General features: G+C 38.1%; 1 protein-coding gene across 1 annotated transcript; it reads left to right on the top strand.

Annotated features, from left to right (window-relative positions):
• Positions 1–3,788: 3,788 nt before the first annotated feature.
• Positions 3,789–16,108, top strand: LOC107552371 (insulin receptor substrate 2-like). Its single transcript, XM_016234233.1, has 2 exons — positions 3,789–7,078; positions 14,672–16,108. The coding sequence occupies exons 1-2, from the start codon at positions 3,970–3,972 to the stop codon at positions 14,674–14,676; spliced, it is 3,114 nt and encodes a 1,037-aa protein (XP_016089719.1). The 5' UTR covers positions 3,789–3,969; the 3' UTR covers positions 14,677–16,108.
• Positions 16,109–26,923: the final 10,815 nt, after the last annotated feature.

Genomic DNA, 26,923 nt, shown 5'->3' with positions numbered 1-26,923 from the left:
TGTCTTTATTGTCACTTTTGATCAATTTAAAGCATCCTTGCTAAATAAAAGTATTAATTTCTCTCCCCCCCCCCCCCAAAAAAATTTTTTTATTTAAAATAAAAGGGGTCATATGATGCTGCTAAAAAGAATATCAGGTCTGACAATATCATGTCTTTTTTTATTTAAATCTAGCTTTATTCGCATTGGCCCATGGAAACCTCTATGAACACACTTGACTTGACTTGGCTAAAAAAAATCGCGGGGGACGAATTTACGTTTTATTAAAAAGTGTTTACGCATACACTCATGGCGCGCAGCCACGCACACACATTAGGATAGGTTAGATATGAAGGTAGAATGACGTCAAAAAGATTTGCACACGCAGGGTAATATTTGTGGAAGTGTACATAAGACTGTAATTCAGTATGTGTTTCAGTATGTGTTCATACTGAATTTCGAGCTGTGTAGTTTCCTTCTCTTCTTCAACAGGGTATATGATATATTAGTTTATTGTAATATTATATTGTAATTTTGATGATACTTAAAGAAGGCCTAGTATCTGCACTAGCCTAATACATGCATGATTTCACCTGTCTACTGATCCATTTTTTTAAACACAAATTTGGTTCAATAATAATTGAACCAACAGTAATAATTTTTTATTTAACATGTAATTTAAGAGGATTTTACAAAATATTACTAAAATATTTATCTCTAACTTATTCACCATTTATCATCTGTAATACTATAGTGTAACGATACCATAGTGATACCATAGTGTTGAGCATTGTCACATAACATCATTGTGATTATAAAGTTTAACATCAGCTCACTGGTGTAAGCAGATTATGACATTTCAATGTAAAGCCAAACCAAATAATGTTAACACCGGCTTGCAATTCAGTATGAACACATGAGAGTCTAGCCTAATGGTACACAACTTATAAAATATCATGTTTTAATTAAGTTGTTATTTTTTAATAATTTTTTTTTACTGTATGTGTATGTTAAAAGTACCATTCCGGCAGCAAGAACGATCCTGAACTGTATGAAGATTAATGTCTTGGGTATGATGTGTTTATTGGACCAATCAGATAAGAGTAACTGGAGAGTCAGCGAGAGGCTCATTTGATTGGCTACAAGAAGAAGGTGGCCCCGCCCTCCCCCTCACGCTTGCAAAACTCAGTTAGTGAGAGAATCGTGCCAAAATTGTAAGCGCAGAGAAAAGAAAGACGGAGCTGTATATATCGGTTTATTTCGGGAACTTTTTGCCCCACATACACAACAAGTCATTTACACATTTGCAACAGTTAGTTTCTTTACACATACAGATTGGTTCTATGCAGTCAATCCGTTTTGCAGTTCTTTAAACTGTTGTTTTCGCTTGCAAATCACTGTTCACAGGCTTGCAGCGCTTTTGACCGTCTTTTAGCTAAACAAACGTGCCAAAAGTGTAAGCGCGGAAAAATGGAAGTCAGAAGCATGCAGATCATATTTATTTTGCGTTAGCATGAAGCTGCAGTTTCACAATACATGAATTACACTTACGAGTAACAGTAAAATGCTGCAAATAATTGAAACGCGATTTACACCTTTACAAAGCTTCTGTTGTGCATGCAAATTTAATTTACGCTTACAGTCTTATGTACACTTCCACAAATATTACCCTGCGTATGCAAATCTTTTTGACGTCATTCTACCTTCATAGTTAGATGTCTGCCTCCGTTGCGAGTCCCTATCAAGCACTTTACCGATTCAACTACTCTCCTCTCCTCCTCCTGCCTGGCTCTTTGGCCAGCATCACTCACCACAGAGCAAGCCTGTTCTTGATAAATCTTCTGTGAACACGTGGGAAACGCCGACGAGGAAGAAGTTGGGGTGAAGCGATCTTTATATAGGCGGAGCAAAATACTTAATCGCTCCGTTTGTAGCGCATTGTGATTGGATGTTTACGCTGTCAATACAGGAGACAAACCAGTGGGCCACTGGCTGCTCGCTGTCCCTGCGTGATGGTTTTCGGCAAAAAAACAAAAAAACATTCTGTCGACCCCTTAAGTGCGTCGGCCCACCGGGAAAATGCCCAGCATGCCCGATTACCAATCCAGCCCTGGTCAGCAACCATATTGGTCTTTGATGTGACACCATTTCTTGTGAGCGGAAAAACAGCACAGCCATTCTTTTATTTAACACATTATTATTATTATTATTATTATTATTTATAATTAAAACAAATACTGTTACAGCATCATTTAATATTTCAGTTACATCACATGATAGGTATTTTAAATGTTGATTAGATTATGAAATGCAATTAGACCTAGCTAATAACCGTGGAAAAGATTAGTTAATACAGATGTTTCCATGCATAACTGAGCATAGAAATATTAAGACCACACAAACATTTGTCTGTAGTTTGTAGGCATATCTGTTGCTCCAACATTTGGTGGTCCTACGGTAATGCTTTCATAATCTCACTGAATGCAAACGTCAATTTTAAATTTGAGCTAGGCTATAAACCATGGTGCTAGGAGTTCAATGTAATATTTATAATCTTGTGTTACGATATGGGTGACCATGGGGTGGCGTATTTTTACTTCTACGTGCTGCGCAGTTCATTTTTTATTTATTTTCTTTTTTATGGAACAGATCGTATTGTACCATTCCAGAATGCCCCGAGTCTCCCTAAATTAAGGCTCTAATTTTAAAATCAACAGGATTCCTTTTAACAAACTGTCAACATACCACCTTTAAAAATTAGCCTAAATGGTTTTAAACTATAGTGAAAATCCATATATGTAGCATGGAGGACGCGAGATGCTTACCCAGATAGCACACATACGTCTGCAAGATGTCTGTTAAAGATCACTTGATCTGGAAAGCATCTGCTGTGTACAAACATCTGATAGACATCTGTAAGATGTCAATTTTACATACATTCTAAATCATAAACATCTTAAAGACATCTAGTAGACATCTATTTGACATCTGATAGAAAACGTCTTATGGACGCATTGCAGATGAGCAAACACTGTAAAAAAAATACGTCTTGCAGATGTAAATGCAGACATCAAATAGACGTCTCCGAGATGTATGTGTGCTAGCAGGGTAGTAGACATACAGCTATATATATAAAAAAACTAGATGGAATGCTGTATCCAGATGCGTTCTTCTTGATGTCACTACGCTAATGCTGGTTCGCAGGTACTGTTGCTAGACAGGGACATCCGAGTGCGTAAAAATAGACCATCATGCGTTATGTAACACGCGCAGCACACGCACTACGCTTGTTTATAAGTTATAATAGACTGCATGACTGTGATCTTCATAACTGTATGCGTTTTCTCACTCCCACAAATGCGTAGTTTTACATTCTGACGCAGTGTAAAATGAACATAATTGGGTCTGACTAAATTATAATTCTGAAATAGCTACACTTAGGGCTCTTCAGCTGTGTTTGACGTCGTCGCTTGTTTAAAAAAGACGTCGACTGTGTCTGTTTATTCAAGCTCCATGTCGATGGTCTACGTTTACATTTTACAGCGAACAAGACACAAAGTCTCTGCAGCACTGAAGTGCGTAGGCTACATAGAGTAATGTGCCATCCACACAGCGCTGTTTGTTTTGGGAGGAGGAGAACAGCTTGTGTAAAGGGGGTTTGCCTATACTACGTCACGGATTTGTCAAAGTACCGTCAATCTTTTTCTTGGCCAATGAATCCTATGAGAAACTCCATTCATTGGCTTAGCAGGCACGCCTCTAAAATATCGCACTGCCTTGTGACTTTTTTTTCTTTCAATGATCCAAGATGGGCTGTGTATAACGTCACATGTTGTTTGTTTTTTAAGCTCAGTCATTCAGTTTTGCGGTGAACTAACATCGCATTGTGAAAGAGCGCGGACATTCTCGGATATTTAAGATTTTCACCTCTTTTTCTACGGATGGATAACAAGTACTTTAAACTGATTAAATAAATTGTTAAACGCAAGTATGGCAAGTCCGCCTCTTAAAGGGGGGCACGCGTTATCAAATGACAACAACATTCATTCAAACAACATCAGAAAATGTGGGTACCTCAAGAAGCAAAAGCACGGACATCGGCGCTATTTTGTTTTAAAAGATCAGTGTGACGGACTCCCTGCGCGGCTGGAGTACTTTGAGAATGAAAAGAAATGGAAAAACAAGTCCACTGCAAAAAGAGTCATATTCATCGACTCTTGTCTGAGCATAAACAAACGCGCTGACGCGAAGCACAGGTATTTAATAGCACTCTATACCAAGGACGAGTATTTTGCTGTTGCTGCGGAGAATGAGCAAGAGCAGGAGAGCTGGCACGCAGACTTAACCGATTTATTAAGTAAGGGAAAAGTGTGTGACAGCTCCGTTTCTAGTTCGGCATCATCTCTGGTAGGCTTCGAGGAGGGAAATTACTGTATGATTACACCACTGAATGCTGCGTATAAAGAGGTATGGCAAGTAAATCTTAAATCAAAAGGACTTGGGCAGAGCAAAAATATCACTGGAGTTTACAGACTGTGCTTATCAAGTCGGACAATTTGCTTTGTGAAACTTAACTCGGAGGTGGCATCTGTGACACTGCAGTTGATGAATATACGCAGATGTGGGCACTCTGATAGCTTTTTCTTCATTGAGGTGGGAAGATCTGCTTCTACTGGACCTGGAGAGCTGTGGATGCAAGCAGATGATTCTGTGGTGGCACAAAATATACACGAGACTATTCTAGAAGCCATGAAAGAGCTGTCAGAGTTCAGACCACGCAGCAAAAGCCAGTCATCAGGATCAAATCCCATATCTGTACCCACTTGGCGGAACCTAAACATTCTACCCCCTAGTCAGACAGGGTTGGTAAGGAGGTCAAGGACGGACAGTAGAGCAGCAACATCTCCTGTCCCCAAACGTTATTCTTGCCGAATACGGACAGCAAGTGAAGGGGAAGGTACCATGACCAGGCCTGTCTCCATGTCAATATCTGAGAATGGGAGCCCGAAAACTGTTGGCTGGAACCACATGAACAGATTTAGCACAGTCTCTGTGGGCTGCCGGACATCAGAACCATCACTGCTTCATCACAGCAGGTCCATGTCCATGACAATGTCCCACTCGCCCCCATCTACTGTAAGTTTGTCCTCAATCAGTATGAATGGACCCATCTCGTCCACAGTACACAGACCCTCCAGCTGCAGTGGTTCTGTTTCTGGGTCACCCAACGATACTGGCTTCCTCTCATGTGATGATTACAGTTCTAGCCCAGGGGATGTGAGGTACAACCTAGCAAACAGAAGTGAGACCACTTCTTCTCTCTCCAGTACACCACCCTCACGAGAGGCCAGTGAGCTCCATGGTTATATGGTGATGGATAGGCCATCCCAGAACAAGATGTGGCCAAGTAGCAGAGAAATGCTGGATGTGGAGACATACAGGAAGAGGACATATTCTCTGACAACCCCGCGGCAACAGGTAGCACACTCCCAGCTATCTTCATCGTCACTTGATGAATACATGTTGATGAGGGCTGCGAACAGCCACTCTGGACGGATAACAAATTCTGCCTCTCCTAAGGTCTCATACCCAGAATATTTTGGAGACATTGATATTGGATCTAACAGTAATGTGGATGATGATGGCTACATGCCTATGACGCCAGGCATGGCACCTCAGTGTGCCAAAAATGATCAGTACATGCCCATGAGTCCCATGAGTGTTTCAGCACCCAAGCAGATAATTAACCAGAGGTTACATCCCCAGGCCACAGGCAGTGACTGCATTACTAACTCATCCAGCAGTGGATCTCTAGAAGACAGCGGGTACATGAAGATGTGGTCGGGATCCAAATTTTCACTTGAGAGCTCTGATGGGAGAGCGGTGAGGGGAGAATACATGAATATGTCGCCTGTTGACTCATATGTCTCGCCCACACCAACAGATTATTTGCTGGGTCAGTGTGAACCAACACAACAGCCCTCACAATCTCTAAGTATTCGCTTCAACAAGCAACAGGCACCTAAACAGGCAGAGGATGACCAGTATGTTTTGATGAGCTCTCAGAGCCAAAATCCAACAGAAGAGGCAAACAGGGTTTCTACACTGCCCCCTCTCGGTCGCCCTGATGTCATAGCACACAGAGCAAGAGTCAACAGGCCCAATAGGTTATCTCTAGACACTCTGAGGATGCTTCCCAGCATGACAGAGCATCCTCTTCTTTGTGAGCCTAAAAGCCCTGGTGAATACATCAACATAGACGTTGCTGCTGCTACACAGTACTTTTCTCCCTCTGTTGTTTCTGTGGAAAGTCAAGGCTCATTGTCCAACCTCAGACAGGGATCCCCCCTCTCAGATTACATGAATTTCAACCAGAATTCACACTCTCCTAAACTGAGGGAAGCACTCAGCAGTCCCCTGGATGGAATGCCAGAGCTGGCTGAATGCCCATGCCTACCTGATGGGAGGGCTTTTTTGCTCAATGAACAGAGGAACTCACCATGCCCATCTGGTACAGGTAAAGATAGCTATACTGAGATGAGTTTCAACAGTGGTCAGAGCTCACCTCCATTCCTGACTGAGAATGATGAGAGTGCTTCAGTCAGCCCCACTAGCAGGGTTCAAAGGCTTAACCTGAGTGACCAGGGGGAATTGGTGAATTCAACTGGAATTGGTGTTTTCTTGTTGGCTGCCTCCTCTATAGACCCAAATGGAGGCGCGAAGGTGATCCGAGCAGACCCTCAGGGCCGGAGACGGCATAGCTCTGAGACCTTTGCGTCCACCACCACAGTTGCACCTGTCTTTCCTAACTTTTCACACAATGTTAAGCTCCACAGCTCTGCCTCAGTAGAGAATGTCTCTGTCCGAAGCAGTGAAGGTTCTGATGAGGAGTATGGGTCTCCCATGTGCAGAGAGACTTCAGCTGGTTATCAGAATGGACTTAACTACATTGCCTTAAACCTCATGGAGAAACAAGAGATAGGCAATTGTGATCTTGTAGGCTTCAAAACTGGTGGTTGCTGCAAAGCAGGAATAAATGGATTACATGCAACTCCATATGTTTGTCTGGGATTCAAAGAGACTGCAACCACTGTACAAGGTGAGTTCAGATGATAAAATGAGATAAACTGGTAATTGCAGCATGTGAGGTGAAAAACAAGCCAGTTGGTTGTTTGTGGTTCGTTGTCGGGTAACGATGATGTTTCACGCTTGGAATGCCTGACTGGGTAAAGGTTGCTGGGAGAGGCGAATACTCACTTGTTTTGGTTTCACATTGAGCTTTAGTATTGTTCACTCTCTCCACTAACTGCCCGGCTTCAATTTCACATACAATGCGTTGACAAGAACTGGTTTTGATGTGTTTAAATCAAAGAATGCCAGAGGCTGTCAAACATAATGACACTTTCACTTTTGTATTCTAACTCTGATGCATTTATGTATGGGTTTCTTATGTGGGAAAAATTTCAGGCAGCTCAGGTGACTTTTTAAAAAAAAAAATTTTTAATTAAAATTTGTTATATCATAGCAGAAAGAGAAATCACATTTACAAGCAGTGCAAGTCATGCCCCATTTGGCATCCTGGTTGAATTCCTTACAGTTACTGTACTTTTTGAATTTTGATTCTCTTTTGGTGGGATTATCAGTAAAACTTTATTTGAGCACAGGATAATTTTGCTATGAAGTGAAATTGGCTTGCAGTGAAATTGGTTTGGTTAGTTGGCACCCCCAAAGAAATGGCGCCCTGGGTGGTTGTCTGTGTTGCCGAATGGGTTTATGTTTCCCTGTTTACAAGCGCATTACTGTGCAGAAATAATAAATGGTAAAAGCTAGGCATTATTTTCACAAGAGAACAGCAGGAAATAAACATGCATGGTGCTAGTTTATTCAGTTTATTTCAGAATAAAGACAAAACCAGAAAATCATGTGCATTTAAACATGGTCAATGTATTACCTGTTGCTCCCCATATACAAAAAAAACATATAAAGTATATCAGACATCCTAGTTATGAATTAGCATTTATAGTTGGCCTTTTAGTATAGCTTTGCCAGATAATAAGATGTTGACATTTCAAAACTGTACCTTTAAAAATAAGAATAATAAAAAATACCAGAAGAAAAAAGTGCCAAAAGTGTTTTGTTTCATAATAATTTGTTAACATTTATGATTCTATGTAGAATGTCTCAGTATGGATTTGTAACCTAACACATCTTTTCATGTCCCTTACTGCTCCTGTGGTGTTATAAACAAAGATGCATTAATCAGTTAACACCATGGTATACAATATATGTAAAAATGAGAAAGAATGGAGAACTATCTTGTCCAAGTATCCAATAAGCTGTTTTGAGACATTTAGTACTATTTCACTCACTCACTCTTTTTTTCTCTGGAATCATATTTCTAGAGGTGTTTGCGTGCATTTGCATGTGTGGCAGATGGCTAAGCAGAGATGGCTGTGTGTATGTGTATGTGTGAGGTTATTACGTTCCACTGTGCTGCTTTTCCATTGTTTTATTTTTTTTCTATGAAATTCGGCATTCTAAAATTGTGGCTCTTGAAGAAGTTAAATTCACATCTTATAACCTTGCATTTGTTTTTTTCCCATTCCACTGCCCGCGTCTTGTGTTTTTCAACGCAAATTCTGTGTGAAGAGCCCCTCAGGACTAGTGATTTGTTCTACTTTATGGTCCTTCATAGAGCGACACACACAAGAGCGGTTATTTAGGTGCCCTGTCATGTGGTTGCCGGTTGGATAATTTTTTTCTCATAACTGTTATCAATGGCATTATTGTCAATGTATTTAATTGTAATGTTTGCTAATATTCCTATGTTTGCTAAGATTCCTATCCAAATCCACAATTCCTATATATATATATATATATATTATTATTTTTATTTTTTTTCATTTGAATTAATCAATAAAACTGGAAAAATAACCCAGCCGTACCTTTAGGCCATTCAAGATGTAGATGAGCTCACCAATGGATCCTCTGCAGTGAATGGGTGCCGACAGAATGAGAGTCCAAACAGCTGATAAAAACATTACAATAATCCACAAGTAATGTCAGTCCAGTCATCATGGATGACCTGAGTACATTTTCAGCAAATTTTCATTTTTGGGTTGAATTGAATTTTCAGCTATTCCTTTGTTATATGGTACAATTTATATAGTTGGCTGAATGTGAATGTGTGTGAATAGCAGATTATACACTTGCAAGTTTTTGTGTAACTTTAGCACGAGGACAGTGAGTGTGCATTTACTGAGAATTTGGTTACTATTCTGCTACACTTTCAAAAAAGTGTATCTCTCTCCAGCTCGGTTTCTCTCTCACTCACTTTCCTCATGTCAAATTATAGAATTATTTATCACTATTTCCCAGTATGTTATTGTTACTTTCTCCTCCCACATTTAGATACTTGGATACATTCTGGGTTAATTACAACTTCACAGTTTACATACCACAGCAACGTAAACACCAGTCAATTACCATAGAAAAGTATTTAATTTATTTACTATTAATCAAAAAATAGGAAGATTGTTTTATATTAATACAGAATAAGCTTAGACCTCATCACTACTCTCTTGGCTAGTTACAGTGGGTATAGAAAGTATTCAGACCCCCTTAAATTTTTCACTCTTTGTTATATTGCAGCCATTTGCTAAAATCATTTAAGTTAATTTTTTTTCCTCATTAATGTACACACAGCACCCCATATTGACAGAAAAACACAGAATTGTTGACATTTTTGCAGATTTATTAAAAAAGAAAAACTGAAATAACACATGGTCCTAAGTATTCATTTCTTTTTTAATAAATCTGCAAAAATGTCAACAATTCTGTGTTTTTCTGTCAATATGGGGTGCTGTGTGTACATTAATGAGGAAAAAAATGTACTTAAATGATTTTAGCAAATGACTGCAATATAACAAAGAGTGAAAAATTTAACGGGGTCTGAATACTTTCCGTACCCACTGTATGTGAGTCTAATCTGAATATTCTGTCATTTCTTTTTTTTATTTTGTTTGTTTGTTTTTTGCGGGAGGTACTTAATGTCAGCTCCCAAGACCTTTCAACTCTAATCCAAGCTATAACTTTAAACAAGCTGAAATTTATGCAACAAAGGTGGTTAACCCAAGCAGTTCTCTCAGATTCTCCACCTATACAGAGCTGGCTAAACTAGGCCGGGATGTTCCCGTCTGAGATAGTCATGTTAACGCTGTCAGTGTTACCCACATTTAGCAAGGAGCGAGAGGAGATTACTCTTATGGGAGTGGGGGATTAGACATTGTTCAGCAGTTTGTTTTGAGATGGATGAAAGGAGCATTGACTCAGACATAGACAGTCATTCATGCAGCTTCACAACAACCATGTCCTCAAGTAGACGTCATAGGCGGAGCATGTGTAAGGCTGGAGAAGGCTTTCCCCTGGCCACCGGGACTTGTGGCAATAACACCAAATTGGACAAAAATGCCCCAGAACAATTAAACTAAATCTATTACGTCTGTCATGAATAAAGTGAAAATTAATGATTGTGGCATTAAAATAAGATCTGCTCAGGTTGCACCATATTTATTTTCACGCGTTTTACAGCGTTGTGCATTATAACCAATCAAACATGATTCTGTTGAGCTTATGGATGCTTCTCAAACGGAAGGCTGCATATCTCGGCTGCCAAGTCATCAAACGTCGCTGAAGGCCATCTCAAATTGGAAGGATCCTTGGAAGGCAGCCTTTGTTTCGCGTCCTTCATTCAGCTGAATTTGTAGGATGCATGGGATGTCACCTCCGCGACCTTCAGTCACCCACAATCCTTTGTGCCTATTCCATTTAATTAAAATAAACTGACGAAAAACGAGTCAGTACTGAGCTTGTCTGAATTTATTATGCAATGTAGACAAAAATAATGTTTTCGGACATGAAAGGATATGTTATCTTTTGTTTTGGTGTAAATTACTTGCTAAACTGCCAATAATTTAAGCCACGGGGAGACTAGACATCTGTGATTCATTGTATTGCATTAATAGAAAGTAAAATAATATAAAGATTTGTAATAAAAAGTATTTTTCCAAAAGTAAGTTTTATTAGTGTTTTAGTGCCGTGACCGTGAGGGTGGGAACATATGTGACGTAGCCACGCGCACTTACTAGAGCGCCTCATTCTAGCGTTTAATGCCGAGGACAACTCTAGCCTACAAGACTCTGAAGGAAAGACACAGCCTCGGTAGGATGCAGCCTTCCATTTGAGAAGCACCCTATGAATGCAGTGACAAATCAGAGGCGTTCAGATGAATCATCGCTGAAACGCCAGAGTTTTGTTCAGTGTGCACACTCGCAGACTGAATTCTGCTCTCTGGCAAATTCTCTCATCATAAACAAAACACAGATGTACGGTGTAAGTAAGAGAATAATTTCACAGTGTAGACAGCTTTATTGACTATAACGATAGTTTTTTTTTCTTAAACTCGCTATAGATTGAGTGATTATGTTCTTTTGATAATGTGATAATGTTCTTCGCTCTCTTTCTGTAGGCTATATAATTTTCGCTGTTGAATAACCGTGGAAATTAAAACGGTATAATTAGTAACTTAAAACTTTTATTTATTTATTTTATTGTAATCATGTTAAATACAAATTCAGTCCTGTTAAAATATTTTATTTGCCTACATGGCACCCATATGATATCTGGCAGCCTACTTGCCTATGTAGTTAATAGATTACGCCAGGGATGGTTCTAGGATTTCATCTTCAGAGGGGCTGATTGTTCAGACAAACCTACAAAAATACAAATGATCTAAATAAACTTTACAGTGCTTGTGAAAACTTTATTACTGTATGAGGTAAATATTCACAAATACCCATTAAAACTACAGAATTTACTTAAGAGCAGCGAGCAATCCTCTGTTTTTATTTTGTTGTTTGATTAACATTATTAACAAAAAATGCTCGGATCCGTCATACTGACGCAATCAGATGTTTCCTTAACTGTTTAAGTTCAGTTAAGACGTTACCGATGGTGTTTACGTGGATACTCGTCAAGACAGCCATTCTGACATAATTTTGTGTGTATTTGCTCAAAAAGACGCGAAAGAGAACTCAATACGGTACTCGCACCCGAGCGGTGGCTTTCTTTGTGCGTGCTTCAGGTGTGTGCACACAACAATCTGTGACATGCTGCAAGTACCACATTGAGATCTATTTTGCAACATACTTGCGCTTGAATGGTTTAAAATCACTTTAATGTTTAAACTAACAAGACTTAAAACACATGAGAATGTGGGTGGGGGTCTAGAACCGCCCCTGAATTACACTAACATTAGTCTACTTTTAGCCTTACCCTGGAGTTGGTTCACCCTCCGCCTATGGTAGACGTCACAACATTTCCGGGATGGTTTTGTGCAGCCTCATTTGCTTTTGGGTCTCTGCCGATTATAGACCTAGATTTTAACGCATCACTGTGGAAGGTTCTATAACCCTTATTAAATCTACAGCTTAGATTGTTTATTAAAGGACTCAGTTGCTCTCTTGTTGTTCCACAGTTGTAGGTGGTGTGCAAGCTAGCAGAGATGCTATGTCATGCATGCATGAAATCAGCATTGCATGACTATTTCCCAGTCCCAAGCATCACTCTCTGCTGCCTAGAGCTTTCAGCATTAGCATTATAGGCTGCAGACATGGTTGTTGGTAACGTCATCACGCAAGCCCTAAATCTCATCAGCTGAATAAAAAAAGGAGGATCACCATTTAATTTATCTACTTGCATGTGAGCCTGAGACCTTTGGTCTTGATTGGCAGTTGTAGTGTTGCATCCTTGCTACTCAGTGGCCCTGAAGCTATACATTATTAAACACTGACAGCTATTTTCTGTGCTGTGTTACCAGTACATGTATTGTGCTTGTAATATTAGTGTTTTTGCTGAGTGTATTGCAGGATAGGGCAAAATTCAGAATCAAATAATTGGCTCACTTTCAATTCATGAGCTGGAATTTGAATTGAATTGGCCACACCCTACTAAATGTTGAACTTGAATTTGAATTTAAGTTAAGGGAAGTGGTATGTGCTAAATTATAATTTTGAGAAATTCAACAGGTAATGACATTTTTGGAAATGACACATCTCTCGTTGTTCATAAATGTATGTAAATAAATATAGAGAGGTAATATAGAGAGGTCTTGACAAACATTTTTTGTCTACCTAAAATGAAGCTTATTGCAGTTATATGAATTTCAGTTGATTTTAATTACAATTCCTTAGGCTGATGATACACGGGGCAACTTTTTGAGCAATGTTGCAGGTTAACTTTGGGCAGTGTTGCCGTCAACGGCAACCAGGCGAGACACAGGGCCCACGACTGATCTAAAGTATCCAGATAGAAATTTGTTACCCATTCTCAATGAGAAAGTGCCCAAGCAACATAGCTCAAAAAAAGTTGCCCCGTGCATCGTCAGCCTTACATTTAACTTTAAATTTAAATTTTTATAATATTTTTTACTATTTGAATTCAAATTCAGGAAAATTAATCTCAATTTAATGTTGAATGGTGCACAAGCCTGCTGCATTGACAGAGTTGCATCATAAGCTCACAATTACTCTTGTTTAGTGAACTATGTGAGTAGTTTATGCATTTATATAATCAACTTTTTAATAAGCCAGGAATCTGGAAATTTAAACTATGAGCTTCCTCCCTTGTCTTTCAGTCTCTTTTTTTCTAACAGATTTCACCTTGACTGTATAAACTCACTCTACGTTGTCCTTGAAACAGGTGTATTAAACATTATTGAAGAGACAGGGACAGTCCACTTGAGAGGTTCACATTATTCTTGAAGGATTATGGGCTGATGCTTAGAATATAAGGAGTTCTATCGTGATATCAATTTTGGCCATATCGTCCAGCCCTATGTAAACGTGATGTTGTTTATGTTGTGTTGAGAAATGAGAAGATATTTACATACTCATCTAATCACCACTCTCAGTAGCATGGGCAGAGTTGAAAGGTATCTTGTACTTCCTTTTACCCTTAAAGCTGGAATACACTCCTTCATATTCATGACATGTGTCATGTCATGATTATGAAGGTGTCATGTCAGTCTTATGCACACCCCTTCAAGTAAAGTGTTACCGAATACACTACATGATTTTTGCATCAATTTACAATTTGGATAAGTTGATGCAAGTTGCTGAAAGTCAGAGCCAGTCTGCAGATTTGAGTTGACAGATTTAATAGACAAATCACGTAGTGTATGATGGTCACAGACTCAGATTTTTTTTAGCTTCAAACTATGATTCCATCTGGAGGATATCAAAGGATATGAAACATGTTTGATATTTTGAGCCGATTTTAGAATGCATATCATTTTCATTTGTCATGTGTCTCCTAGGAACAAGGCGCACATTGCTGCATGAGTTTGTTGTGATTGGAACAACTTTAAAGTATGATAGTGTACAATTCTTTTAGTGTATGATGGTCAGTTTTTCCTCTGTGATTATTACAAAGTCGGTAAGTGTATGATGCCCAGTTTTTAAAAAAATCTGTTCTGATTTTATTCCAACCTTTAAGTGAAGAAAGAAAAATAACTTTGTGTTTTGACTGTAACTGGTCTAAAACAGTTCTTGTTTAGACCAATTCATAAGAATGGAATTGTAGAAGGCTGCTTTTCTTCTGCAATCTTCTCTTGTTTTCTCCCTCTTACTTTCAGATTGAGCAGGAAGCAGACATTACTCCTCCTGGTACTCTGGCAAAGTGGAAGCTCAAACATTTAATGGACTGGACTGGACTGGTCTGGTCTGAACTATGCTGCTGTAAATGAACTGTGACCTTTACACCTCATCCTAAAGCTGAACGTCAGTGATTATTCCAGTGAGGCTACTTTAACATTCTCCTGTTTTTACCATCTGCACAATTTTTCAGGAACTGTGAAGCTGCTGCTCTGTTGGTAACAAGAGTCATGAAACGTACATGCCACTTGTATGTTTGAAACTTTATTATTGTTGTTGATGTGAACACTTTGTTTTTTGGTTTGTTTAAATTCAGAACAATGATTGGAATATAGTTTACCCTGAAATCTGTAATCTTTATTTACCTGACCTAAACATCTGTAAGGTATTTTTTATTACCTGTTGTACGAATAGCTATGTTTGTGGTATTTTAGTAATTTTAAATGATGACTAAAAGATTTCAATAAGTCCTCTCTCAGGAAAAGACTTGTATTGATGTACGCAATTCAGAACAGATAAAAAATTCTGAATTATTTTTTTCCCCTTCAAAATTTAATGTTCTCATATGACCAATCCAAAGCCTTACGCTATGTCTGTAAAATTGTGACTACTTATCTGGACCTAAACAATTAGAAAATTATCAGAAATATAAGATATGTATTTTATTCACTCTATTTTTTTTCCAAATATTTAGTTTATTAAATAATTACATAGTAAGTCATTATATAAGAGTCCACTTTTGATATGCAGAGTTTCCCACCATTTAATCAGAAGTGGTTATTGCACATGATATTTAATAACTGCACAAGTAGATATTATATTTATGACCTAATATGGTCAGTCTTTCACTCTCATGTTTCCTCAGATTCATTGTCACTTTCTCACCTTGCAACATAAAACATGGCCAGTCCCTTTTCCTCTGCCTCAAGTCATATTTAACAGTGACTACTGAGTGAATTAAGGGATGCACAGAAATATTGACCGCAGAAGATTTGGTCCAAAAATGTCTGTACCATGTTTATTTGGAATAGAGTTAGTTTGAAGAAAATATTACATTGATCAATATTGACACATGCATAAATACACTGTGGAGCTGCATTATACATTATATTTAAATATTTCAAAGTTTTGGAAACCAATATCTTATTGTAAAGTCACACCAATCGAAGGAAGTTAGATTAATCACTTAAACAGTATTATTAACAAAATTGATAGTTATTCCAAATGTGAATAAAAAAGTTATTCACATTAGTGGATCCAGAATTTGGACAAGAATTTCTGTTCATTTTAGCGCAGCATTACTAGACAACCGTCTTAATCAGCTTGCATTGGCTCTGTCTTGATATGTGGCAGTGATGTTTCATTCTAACCCGATCTCATGAAAGTGCGTATAAATAGTACGCCAAATAAAAATGAAAACTCGTGGTATTGATATGCAAAAATGGACTTTGGCGTGTATATGCTAAGGATTAGGGTTGTGGGGTAGATGTGAAAACGGCGTATTATATGCACGCCAAACACGTGCGTAGCATATACACGCCAAAGTCCATTTTTGCGTATCAATACCACAAGTTTTTGTTTTTATTTGGCATGCCATTTATACACATTTTCATGAGACCGGGATCCTCATTCAACTAGATTGTAACACATGAAGCATCTGAATGTAGAGCACAAAACCCACTTAAATGAGAGATTAGTGGGGCAGAAAGAAAATGATCACAACAGGGAGTCATTTTTAGCCACTGTCTGCTTTTCCCTGAATGTTGTGAACTAAAAAGCTGTAATGTGCTTAGCATTTTCATAACATTTAAAGATACTCTTCATCCAACGCAATATACTAGTGTCTTATATTAAAATACTAAGCAAGTAAGCTGCTAAGAAAATAAACAAGAAACGCTAAGCATTGCATTGGTGAAACATGTTTTGTTCATATTTTAATAAATCCCTTATCTGAAAACACATGAATAGCACTGACATTGATATGTTGATAGTATTTTTATTTTATGTTTAAAGCCCTGAAAAAAAGTGACTCATGACTATTCTACTTGATTCTTGGGAAGATCTTGCTTCTTGGGTAGCTTTCATTCACCTTTTCTATATGCAATACTTACAAGTCAGATTAGTTTACTAAGTGGAACCAAATGTATAAATATTATGTTAATATATTTGTTAAAAAATGTTTAGAGATATTGAATTTATGCTGTTTGTGCATTTCTTTCTGCCAACTTTTAAAGCTTATTTTATTTTGCTTTTTGAAACAAAAAATATATATTCAACAGTGTTCTTGAAGATCTTGAGTATAAGTATAAAAATAAATATATCTATGGTTTGTACGTATCAAATGGTTAATATATTTTTAATATTTGCCAGGTTTAATTGAACAAGTTAATTGTACTTCCATTGTACAAATGTCACATACCGTTCATTGTTATGCTGTTGAGAGATGATTTAATATATCCTTGATGAATATTGCTTTTGTTTGTGTTGCGAATCTTTATTTAATGAAAATAAAATAAAATTTTTACTGCTTCTTATTTCCTTTGACAACAAATGTGAAATAATAATAATAAAAAAATATGACTCAAAAGTATTACTTAAACGAACACAATGGTTTGCCAAAATTCCCACCTCGTTACTGACACGGTGTCCAAAGCTTGAGGGCAATAGAGGAAGGAACACAAAGTTCATTCATAAACAATTGTACAGATTACTTCCTGTTGAATGAGCAGGACAGAGGCAAGTGTTTTCCTGTGCTTCCCAGGCTCTCATTGACAGAACAGGATGCTAGCATATAACAGTATTCCAATCTGTGCTGTGAGGTCAATTCCAGCTCCACATGAATCCTTTTCTCAGTTATTGTCTGCAGGAAGCTAATAGATTTGTAAGACATCCATCCTGCTTTTTCTGTACGTCACACAGAATCTGGTTCATTCCTGTTACACCATCACTTTTGAGCTCTGTAAGTAAAAATCAAAAAACAGTTATGCCAGTGTTATGTGTTATATCTGTGGAAGTATTTCTATAAAAGGGAATACTCAGCTTTCAGGAACTCAAACACTTTAGTATGTATAGCTTGATTATGGCAGAAAAATTTACGTGGAAAGCTAAATATAGATCAGTGTGGGATTGACAGTCTACTTAAGTTAGCAATATATTTCTGTAATTTGTGTAATTTTAATCATACGTATGTGTGTATAAAATCATTATTTGATTTTATGATTAAAGAAAACTAAATAAAGTGATTTCCATCTTCATTTATATTTGATTCAATTAATTAAGACAGATTATTAAAGGGGTCATATGATGCGATTTCAAGTTTTCCTTTCTCTTTGGAGTGTTACAAGCTGATTGTGCATAGATAAGATCCCTGAAGTTGCAAAGACTAAAGTCTCAAAACCAAAGAGATATTCTTTATCAAAGTTAAGACTCTGCCACGTCCCCCTCATTCTAACACACCCCCATATATCTACGTCACTATGTGGCAATATTAGCATAATACCGCCCAAATGTGCACGCAAAGAAAGAAGGCGTGGTTTCAGTAACCGCAGATAGTGTTGAAGCAGCCATGTCAGGGAGACGCTGTGTGTTTCTAGGCGAAAGCAAAAGCACTTTATTTGGCCTTCCGAAAGTAGATGCATTTAGGAATCTTTAAGATTACTTACAACAGAACAGTAATGCATTTTATGGACGACCGTTTCGTGAACCTAGGAGAGGAGGTAATTCTGACTTTGCTATGACAATCTGGCGCTTCTGAATCAGCTTCTGTAAGTATGTTTTGTTATTAGTTTAAGTATTTGCTATTGACTGTTGAAATGCGGAGTTTTGCGCATCGTGTGTGTGTGTGCGCGCACGCGTATGTGTGTGTGAGAGAGATAGAGAGAGAGAGAGATCACAGTTGAGTCAGCTGTCTTCACCGTGGCTTGTGTACTGCACAAATACCAGCTTCATCACTGTGTCTGTCACGAGACTCTGTTCCCCTTTCGGGCTCTGTCTTTACATTTATTTTTAAAGCTGAAGCTCGCGATTATGGTAAGGGTCGTTACATTTCCGACGAGTGCTTGCGGTGTTCGGCCAATCACAATGCACTGGGTCAGCTGGCCAATCAGAGCAGACTGCGCTTGTCGGAAGGAGGGACTTTGTAGAAAACGAAGCGTTTGAGAGAGGCGGGGCATAGAGAACCTACAATAATGTATAGTATTTGAAAAATAATGTGTTTCTTGAACATTAAAGCATGTCAACATATTCTGTTACACCAAATACACAAAATAATGTTTTAAATAATAAATCTTTAAAAAAGCATCATATGACCCCTTTAACATGTACTCAATGCACATATACATTTCCACACATACTACATATTAGACATTTACCTAAGTTATGTAGGACATTTACTAGACTTAATAGGTTAAGACCATTTCAGAAAACAAAATATGTGCTGTCTCATGCATGCACAGGGGTAGACCAAAAACCTGACAAACAAATTATCACGTATTTGAACTCACACAATGAAGCGCAAGGGCAGCAGGACCTCGGTTAGATCACATTGACTGGAGGGAAGAGGCGAGGGCACTGAGTTACGCAATAATCCATGTTAGTGTGCAGAGAACACACTGTGCCGGAACTGCTGTATCGCCTGCCTCTGTCCCAGGGCCTGTTTCTGAAATATTTGCAAAATACCTCCCACAGAGACAAAATGAATATGAAACGAGTCAATTAAAGTAATTTAAATGTAGGTAGTGTTGCTGTGTTTAGGAAAAGGTGGACGCTTTGATCAGAAGAATCGGACACAGCCTCATTTTGGTTACATCCCTTTTTATGTGCCACTGACATAAACTCAAAAACAACACTGGCTTTTTTCTTCTTCTTAATGAGTATTTTAGTTTTCCAGTCAGAAAAAAAACTTTAAAATATCATAATTTTACTTGAGAAGCAAATTTTTATATGATAACAGGAATTATTTTCAGACTGAGAACATATTTTTGTCTGCGGCATTACTGACAGCAAAAGGGAAATTATTGGGATTCCCCAGATGTCAGACAGGCCATCACCTCTCTTCCCAGGACAATAAACCAGTGGTGTTGTGTGGCATAGCCTGCACACTGCCTCAATAATGATAAGGTGGGTTGAAGAAGATGTAGGGTTGAACCACTACAGCTTAATAACAAGGGGGTGAGGCTACAGGAAGTCCACATATCTGAATGAAATAGTGTGGTCCAGAAAATTGGGTAAAATAAGTTGCCATTCATAATAGGGAGATGGATTAGTGAGCAAATGGATAATTAAGAGGAGGATGACGAATATAAATATACAATTATCTTCACATGCTGCTTGTGTTTGCAACATAGTAAAGTCTGTACTGAATCCAATGCATATAAGCACCCATCAGTCACGTCCTTAGATATTCTCAGATACATAATCTCAGTCCTGCTTTACACACCTAATCAAGCTATTCTTCTGCATCTCAAACAACATACCTATGAACTAAACAAAATATTATATAATGAACTCTCTGCCATACTGACATCAGACATGGTTGTGAGAGCACAGAATGTCCATGCATATACATAAACACAAACGCCTCGGCAATCAAAAGAGCAACCGCTGTTTACGAAGAACAGATTAGTAGTCATGGTGGCAAACATGCACACATCCATCCATTATGCAAACACACATTATTTCCGGACAACATGGCTCATTGTAGTCTCCCCACTGGGAAACTACTTTAGTTTCAGTATTCCTTTCTCACATTCAGCTGACATACAACGCAGCATTGGCATCTTAAACATTAAATTCCAATAACATGCAATATTGGCTGAATGAATGAGAACTGAAAAAGTGACAAAGTTAGTCAAGAAGACAACAGATTTTATTTATTCACCAAGACAGATTCACTTATCTATCGAATACATACAGAAAAAAACAGCAGTTACTACAATATGACCATTCCACAATGGATATAGTGTGTGTATACCAAAACCAACAGCTGAAAAGATTAATTAGATTGTATTGGGGTTACAGTACAAATACATTACATTATGAATTGCCTATACAATTAAAGTTTATGATTGCCTTTTGTACAGCCAGAGATGAAAAGGGGAAACTGTAGTTGCTTGCAATTCTCAGGGGCATTTCTCATGGCCAGTTTTCTTTTAATAGTACACGTGAATGTACGCTTCACTTGTGATGCTTTCACATAGTGCATTTATGAAGCCATTACAGCAGGATGATTACAAGTCTTGACACTAACAGAACAGAGGAAATGGGTGAGAACGGATAACAGTGTTTGACAGCATGTTAATCTAATTGCTGGTAATACCCTGACTTGTCCCAATGACTGCAGGATATTTAGGATATAATGGCTTCATCCAACACACATGGATTTCCCCTTTTTTCGTGTTTGTCGTATGTGAGAATTTGGTTTATTTTATTATCAAATTTTAAACATAACCTGATATATCAAGAAAGTGGAGATGGTGGCATTAAAACAAACCAAAAAAATGGAGCCCTGTGGGAGTCCCTTTGGACCGACACATGCAACAGATCCTGTACACAAATAGCTCACATGCCTGAGTCTCACGGACAGCAGCTGATGGTGTGTAACCTGATCTTTCCACCCCCTACTTATATTCTCATGCTTTATAAACTAAACTAACCCTATCACATTCCAATGGAGGCAAGTAACGTGCTTTGAGGAACCATGAATGGGCTTAGTTCTAATCGCACACGAGGCCACATACATAGCGAGTAATTGCGAGCTTGTAAGCAAGTCCACGTGCTTGCTGCTGTTTCAGGGCTAGAGTCACGTCCCCTCCCTCAAAGTCTGTTAAAGCTTGTATATCTACAATAATTTGAAGCTTCCTGAAATCGCCTGCATGGGCTAAATATTAAAGTAATTGGTCATTTAATTTCATTCAGTTATATATATATATATATATATATATATATATATATATACTGTATGAGAAATATTGACCAGAGTAAGAAGTGCAACAGCTGCCCCTTATCTCTACTGTTTAATTTTGTGAGAAGATAAATGATCACCTATTTATTCACCAATTCACTATCTCAACAAATTAGAATACTTCATAAGACCAATAAAAGAAACATTTTTAGTGAATTGTTGGCCTTCTGGAAAGTATGTTCATTTACTGTACATGTACTCAATACTTGGTAGGGGTTCCTTTTGCTCTAATTACTGCCTCAGTTCGGCGTGGCATGGAGGTGATCAGTTTGTGGCACTGCTAAATAACACAAGAATCGGAGCTTAGAAAAATGTAGTACAGCTGGAGTTTTGTGGCTTTGTCTCACTTCACATCTTCTTATATCAATGTTTGTTTGGCCAAATGTTATGTAAATATTTGTATATATGCGTGGGTGGGTGCATGAATATGTGCGCTGATAATACAATGTGGAATCCAACACTTCTGTGAAACCTGTCTGAACTAATTGGTCCATGCAAGTTTCTTAATCAGATAACTTTAGACTTAAGTAAGGTAAGGTTTGTATTATATTAGGGTTGTAAGGTCAGTGTATAATTGCAATGTAATGTTTTTCAATGATCAATTTTGATTTGTTAAAAAATCTACAGTCCTCAAGAACATTTAGGCTTTGTTTTCCCTATACATCTGCTTTGAAACAACATAGACTGTGAAAAGCAACCTACAAATAAAAATTTGATTATTTTTATAGACATTGTGTCAATAGTTTCATCAATATTTTCAAAAATCTTTTGTTAAACTACATTTATGAAATATTATACTCAAATCAAATATGTTGTTTTCATGAACTGAAATGACTTATATCCCATCTCTTTCAAAGGTCTTTATTTCTTAATGTCAGTTACAATCAATGCTTTTGCGACAAACATATCAGTGCTGAATTATCAGTAAAAGATACTTTGTTAACAGAACTGATAAGCACTTATGTTGTCGCCTCTGGCTTGCTTAGTTGGGGACATTTCATTTCCAGCGATATCGTTGACATGATTGCAAAGATACTATTTAAACTGAGCTGGATGTTGACATCACTGAATTCAATGATGAACTGTCTTTAACTGAAAAATTTGTGTTTACTATTGTCATCTTGCATTATTGACACACTATTTTCCTAATTAATGCTGTTCAGTTGCTTTGACACAATCTGTATTGTTAAAAGCGCTATACAAATAAAGGTGACTTGACTTGACTTGACTTGACTTGTTGCAAGTCTCGTATGTTCACTTAATGACCTGTTGCCATGTTTTTATGGCCTTTGCCATGATAGCATTGCAATGAGTGCACAGTGCACAGCTCACTGAAAACATAGCTAACAGAGTGCTTGTGGCACTGCTGTCTTCTCAAAGAAATAAAGGTAACACGAACAACTGTGGGATAATTTGCGATGCCCTGGGGGTATATAACTGATGGCTGACATGTCAGGTCATTGTTCACTTGTGCTCCAGCATGGTTCTTGAAGTTGAGGGCCATTTCACCTTTAGCTTTCTAGGTTCATTCTAAATTATACCTAGAACAATTTTGACAAAGCCATTGAGTCAATTGGAATTACTGTATAAAACCTGTCTAATCAAGCCCATAATTATATTTACTGTTTCACACTGCTGAAGTTTTCGCACACCATTAGGTGATCACTTGCGCCAAATCCCAGTTACAATCATAATCCCATTTCATAATCCTATGTGTAGTCTTGCCTGCATGCGTGATTTACTGTATATTTTACTGTATTTTGAGTCTATGCATTGTGTCCTCATTGTGGGATTGTGTCTGAAACAAGTCATGGTGAATTCAAGCATGCATTTCATGCTATTGCATTGCTGTGGTAGCACCATTACCAACTTAAATTTAAAAAATGCATAAAAAAATCCCATAGATTTACATTTGCGGAATGTTCAGATGAGCCAAGACTTTTCAAACACCAGCTGTCAAAATTCAAATGTAAACAAACGGAAGCCCATTAGACTCAACCCTCTAGGCCTCTTCTGTCATTTTTTACCAAAAATGTTTATATTTTGGAATTCGGAATGAGGTGACACTTAGTGATTTTTGTCGCATTAGCTATGTGAACACACAAAAAATCATGGTCATGGTTCAGATATGTGAAAGGGTAAAAAAAAAAAGTCACACATGACTCCTTCACAACAGGAAATGAATGGGAAATACGAAAAAATACAAAAACTCAAGATACCTTTTTTCCACTGCGTTTTGATGCTGCTTTTTAGCGCTCTTTGAGCGTGCTCTGGCTTACATGCCAGTAGCTCCTCTAAAACCATGAGGAGAAAACCCATCTAGTCTCCTTACTTCTATTCCTCTGCTTTAATTTCTCTTCTTTTCCGTTGATAGTTTCGTGTTCTGAGTTAAGTTTTGCTGCAACTCCGTGACTCCGTGTCTCTGAGTTCACCTCGAGTCTGTGACCACTTCAAAACTTCAACCAGCCCACAACTCCGCATCTTCAGCCAACGCCCAACCACTGGCTTCCCAAGACGTAACTTCATCGACTACTGAACTTCCAGCCAATCAGCAACCTTGGGAAACCCCCTTTTCTGCAATGACAACAACAAAAGGGAACGCCCTACACAGGCAACGCAAGTACCTCCAGATTCTAGCTGAACTGGTGCATTTAAAGGGGTCATATGATACTACTAAAAAGAACAGTATTTGGTGTAATGAAATGTGTTTATGTGGTCCTCTCTGCCCCGCCTTTCTGAAACGCTTCAATTTTTACAAAGCTCGTCGTTTTGAAAAGCGAGATGTGCTGTGATTGGCCAGCTATCCAGTGCGTTGTGATTGGCCGAATACCTCAAGCGTGTGATGGAAATGTTACACCCCTCACCATATTGTGATGATGCCGTCAGGCCGGAGCGATGGTTCAAAAAAATAAAAATCCATTATAAACGAGGCATTTGTTGCATCCAGTGGGGACATAATTATGGATTATAATGACTTATACTGTCTTTTTACGCATTGCGTTACGTTGCATCACGCCACGTAAACATAAAACCATGTCTGCACTTGTGATCGGAGAAATGACAAATGTAACGAATCAGCTCATGGGAAATATTAATAATTAATCATAACTAGTTATAATTAATATTTTAGATCATGGAAAGGTCGAGGCCGAAGCCTGGCACGAACTTAGGATGTCCTGGAGCATTGGAGCTCACATCTTCTCAGAACCTAACAGAACCACCAAACCTGGGAGGGTCCCTGGTGTGGACCTTTAAGGTCGGAGAAGAGTCACGCCTCTCAAGGTGGGCTTGTCTAATGAGAAAGGAAGAAATTCCAAGCGGGAGGGTTTTACGACCCTTTGTTCGAGGGCATGGTAATTTGCTAATGTAATTCGCTTGGGGTGTGGATGCACAAACTAATAAAGATTCTTAGAACACTAATATGTTGCATAGGTATAAACATACAATATACACTCTAAGTTAGATCATCCGAATACTAATTCATAGATACTAAACATGGTAGGGTTATATACTGTATATGTAAGCTGACAGGAGTGAGTGTTTCGATCATAAGCCTGCATAAAATAGTCAAAATGTCAAAGACAACATACACCATGACCAGGAGGATACCCTGTTCATTCAAAGAAAGGTTTCCCTATGAATTAATTAGTAGAAAAGTCAATTTCTACTGTGCACTGTGGATTTTCTATGGACATTGTAGTGGGAGGGGTAACTCTCGCATTCCATTAGATCGTAAATGTATCTGGTGTCAGGGTTGCCATGGTAACCAGGGGGGGGGGCTGGTGGCAGACATCCTGGCATCCAGTTTATTGGGTGAGGGGACTGTGACGATTTGTTAATCTAATGAATAATTGATTTGTTCAATCAAATGAAAAATGGTGTGTCTGATTGGTCCAGACGCTACACAAACAACAAGCCCTACTCTACACTGCCCAAAAAACTCGTTTTAAATATATAAAATATAAAAACTCTTTAAATATAAAAAAAACTTACTTACAGTCTGTGAGTCAGAACAGCCGGCATTGTAGTCTACTCTACCAGGATCAGGAAACAGTCCTCCATAAAATGTGCTGCACACATCTGAATATTTGGGTTGAAGTGTTCTGGAACAGTGTTGTAAATACAACTTAACCGCTGATTTCTAGTCATGTCCATTTTTGGAAGGCCAAACAAAGTAGTTTCACTTTCACAACAAAGCACACAGCATCTTTACGACATGGTGGCGGAAACAACAAAACTACATCGAGAATAAAAGTTACGCCTTCTTTCTTTGCGTGAACATTTGGGCGGTATTATGCAAATCTTCCCACATAGTGAGGTAGATATGTGGGGCGTGTTAGAACGAACCATTTTAGGTAGGTGTGGCTGACTCTTAACTTTTATAAAGAATATCTCTTTGGATTTGAGACTTTAGTCTTTGCAACTTTACAGATCTTCTTTATGCACCAAGAGCTCGTAACACTCCAAAGAGAAAGGAACAATTGAAATCGCATCATATGACCCCTTTAATATAAATTTTAACCTAATTGAGGAACTCAATTTGAGGGTTAATTAAGTGATTGATGGTTGTTCAGGTCTATGCAATTGCACATATTGCTGTAAACTTGGGATTTCACATTTTCATTCTCTTAAACCTTCATTCTTGCCTCACTTTCTCTCTTCCTGCAATTTGTGTGAATGTGTGAGTGTGTGTGTTTATGTGTTAGACTAGTTTATATGTCTTAGATTTATCTAATAAAGCCTTATTTATATTGAAAAGAGAAGTATCTTGTGTTTTGTGCTTACAAGTTAATGTCTTAAACTGCCGATCTTGTTACCGAGCTAATAAATAGTGTTTTCACTATACTTTGGATATTAATATCCATTGCAGAATTGATGTTATACGGCTCGTTCAATGAATCGCTGGCCGACTCAGTGATCAGCCGTAAAACAGTGATTCTGTCCAAATTCCCTGTACAATCATAAATGATTCCCTTTGAGCTAAATTGACCTGTTTCCCTTACACTGGTAAGTTCTCTGGCTCACTGCACACTGGGTCAGCCATTACTCAATTTCCGGTGACATGACTATGTACAACATCAATGGACAACATTGTAGAACATCATTGCTGGAATTAATCAACAACAGGCAGGACCAATCTCTTTTTGATATTATTTTTTATTCTCTTTAAATACATTGTTCTGTTACATGTTCTTACAGCATTTCAGCCAAGTATTAATGAAAAATGTTAACTAGATGTGTTCATTACCCGTCTTGTGATGTGTGTTTAATG

Source organism: Sinocyclocheilus grahami, unplaced genomic scaffold, assembly GCF_001515645.1.
Source record: "Sinocyclocheilus grahami isolate Dianchi unplaced genomic scaffold, SAMN03320097.WGS_v1.1 scaffold448.1, whole genome shotgun sequence".
Classification (NCBI taxonomy): domain Eukaryota; kingdom Metazoa; phylum Chordata; class Actinopteri; order Cypriniformes; family Cyprinidae; genus Sinocyclocheilus; species Sinocyclocheilus grahami.
Note: the sequence above shows the minus strand (reverse complement) of the source record. Positions and strands in the feature narration are given on the sequence as shown.

Bases quoted from the DNA above. Each gene is read 5' to 3' on its own strand.
- LOC107552371 (XM_016234233.1), top strand. From the start codon at position 3,970: ATGGCAAGTCCGCCTCTTAAAGGGGGGCACGCGTTATCAAATGACAAC.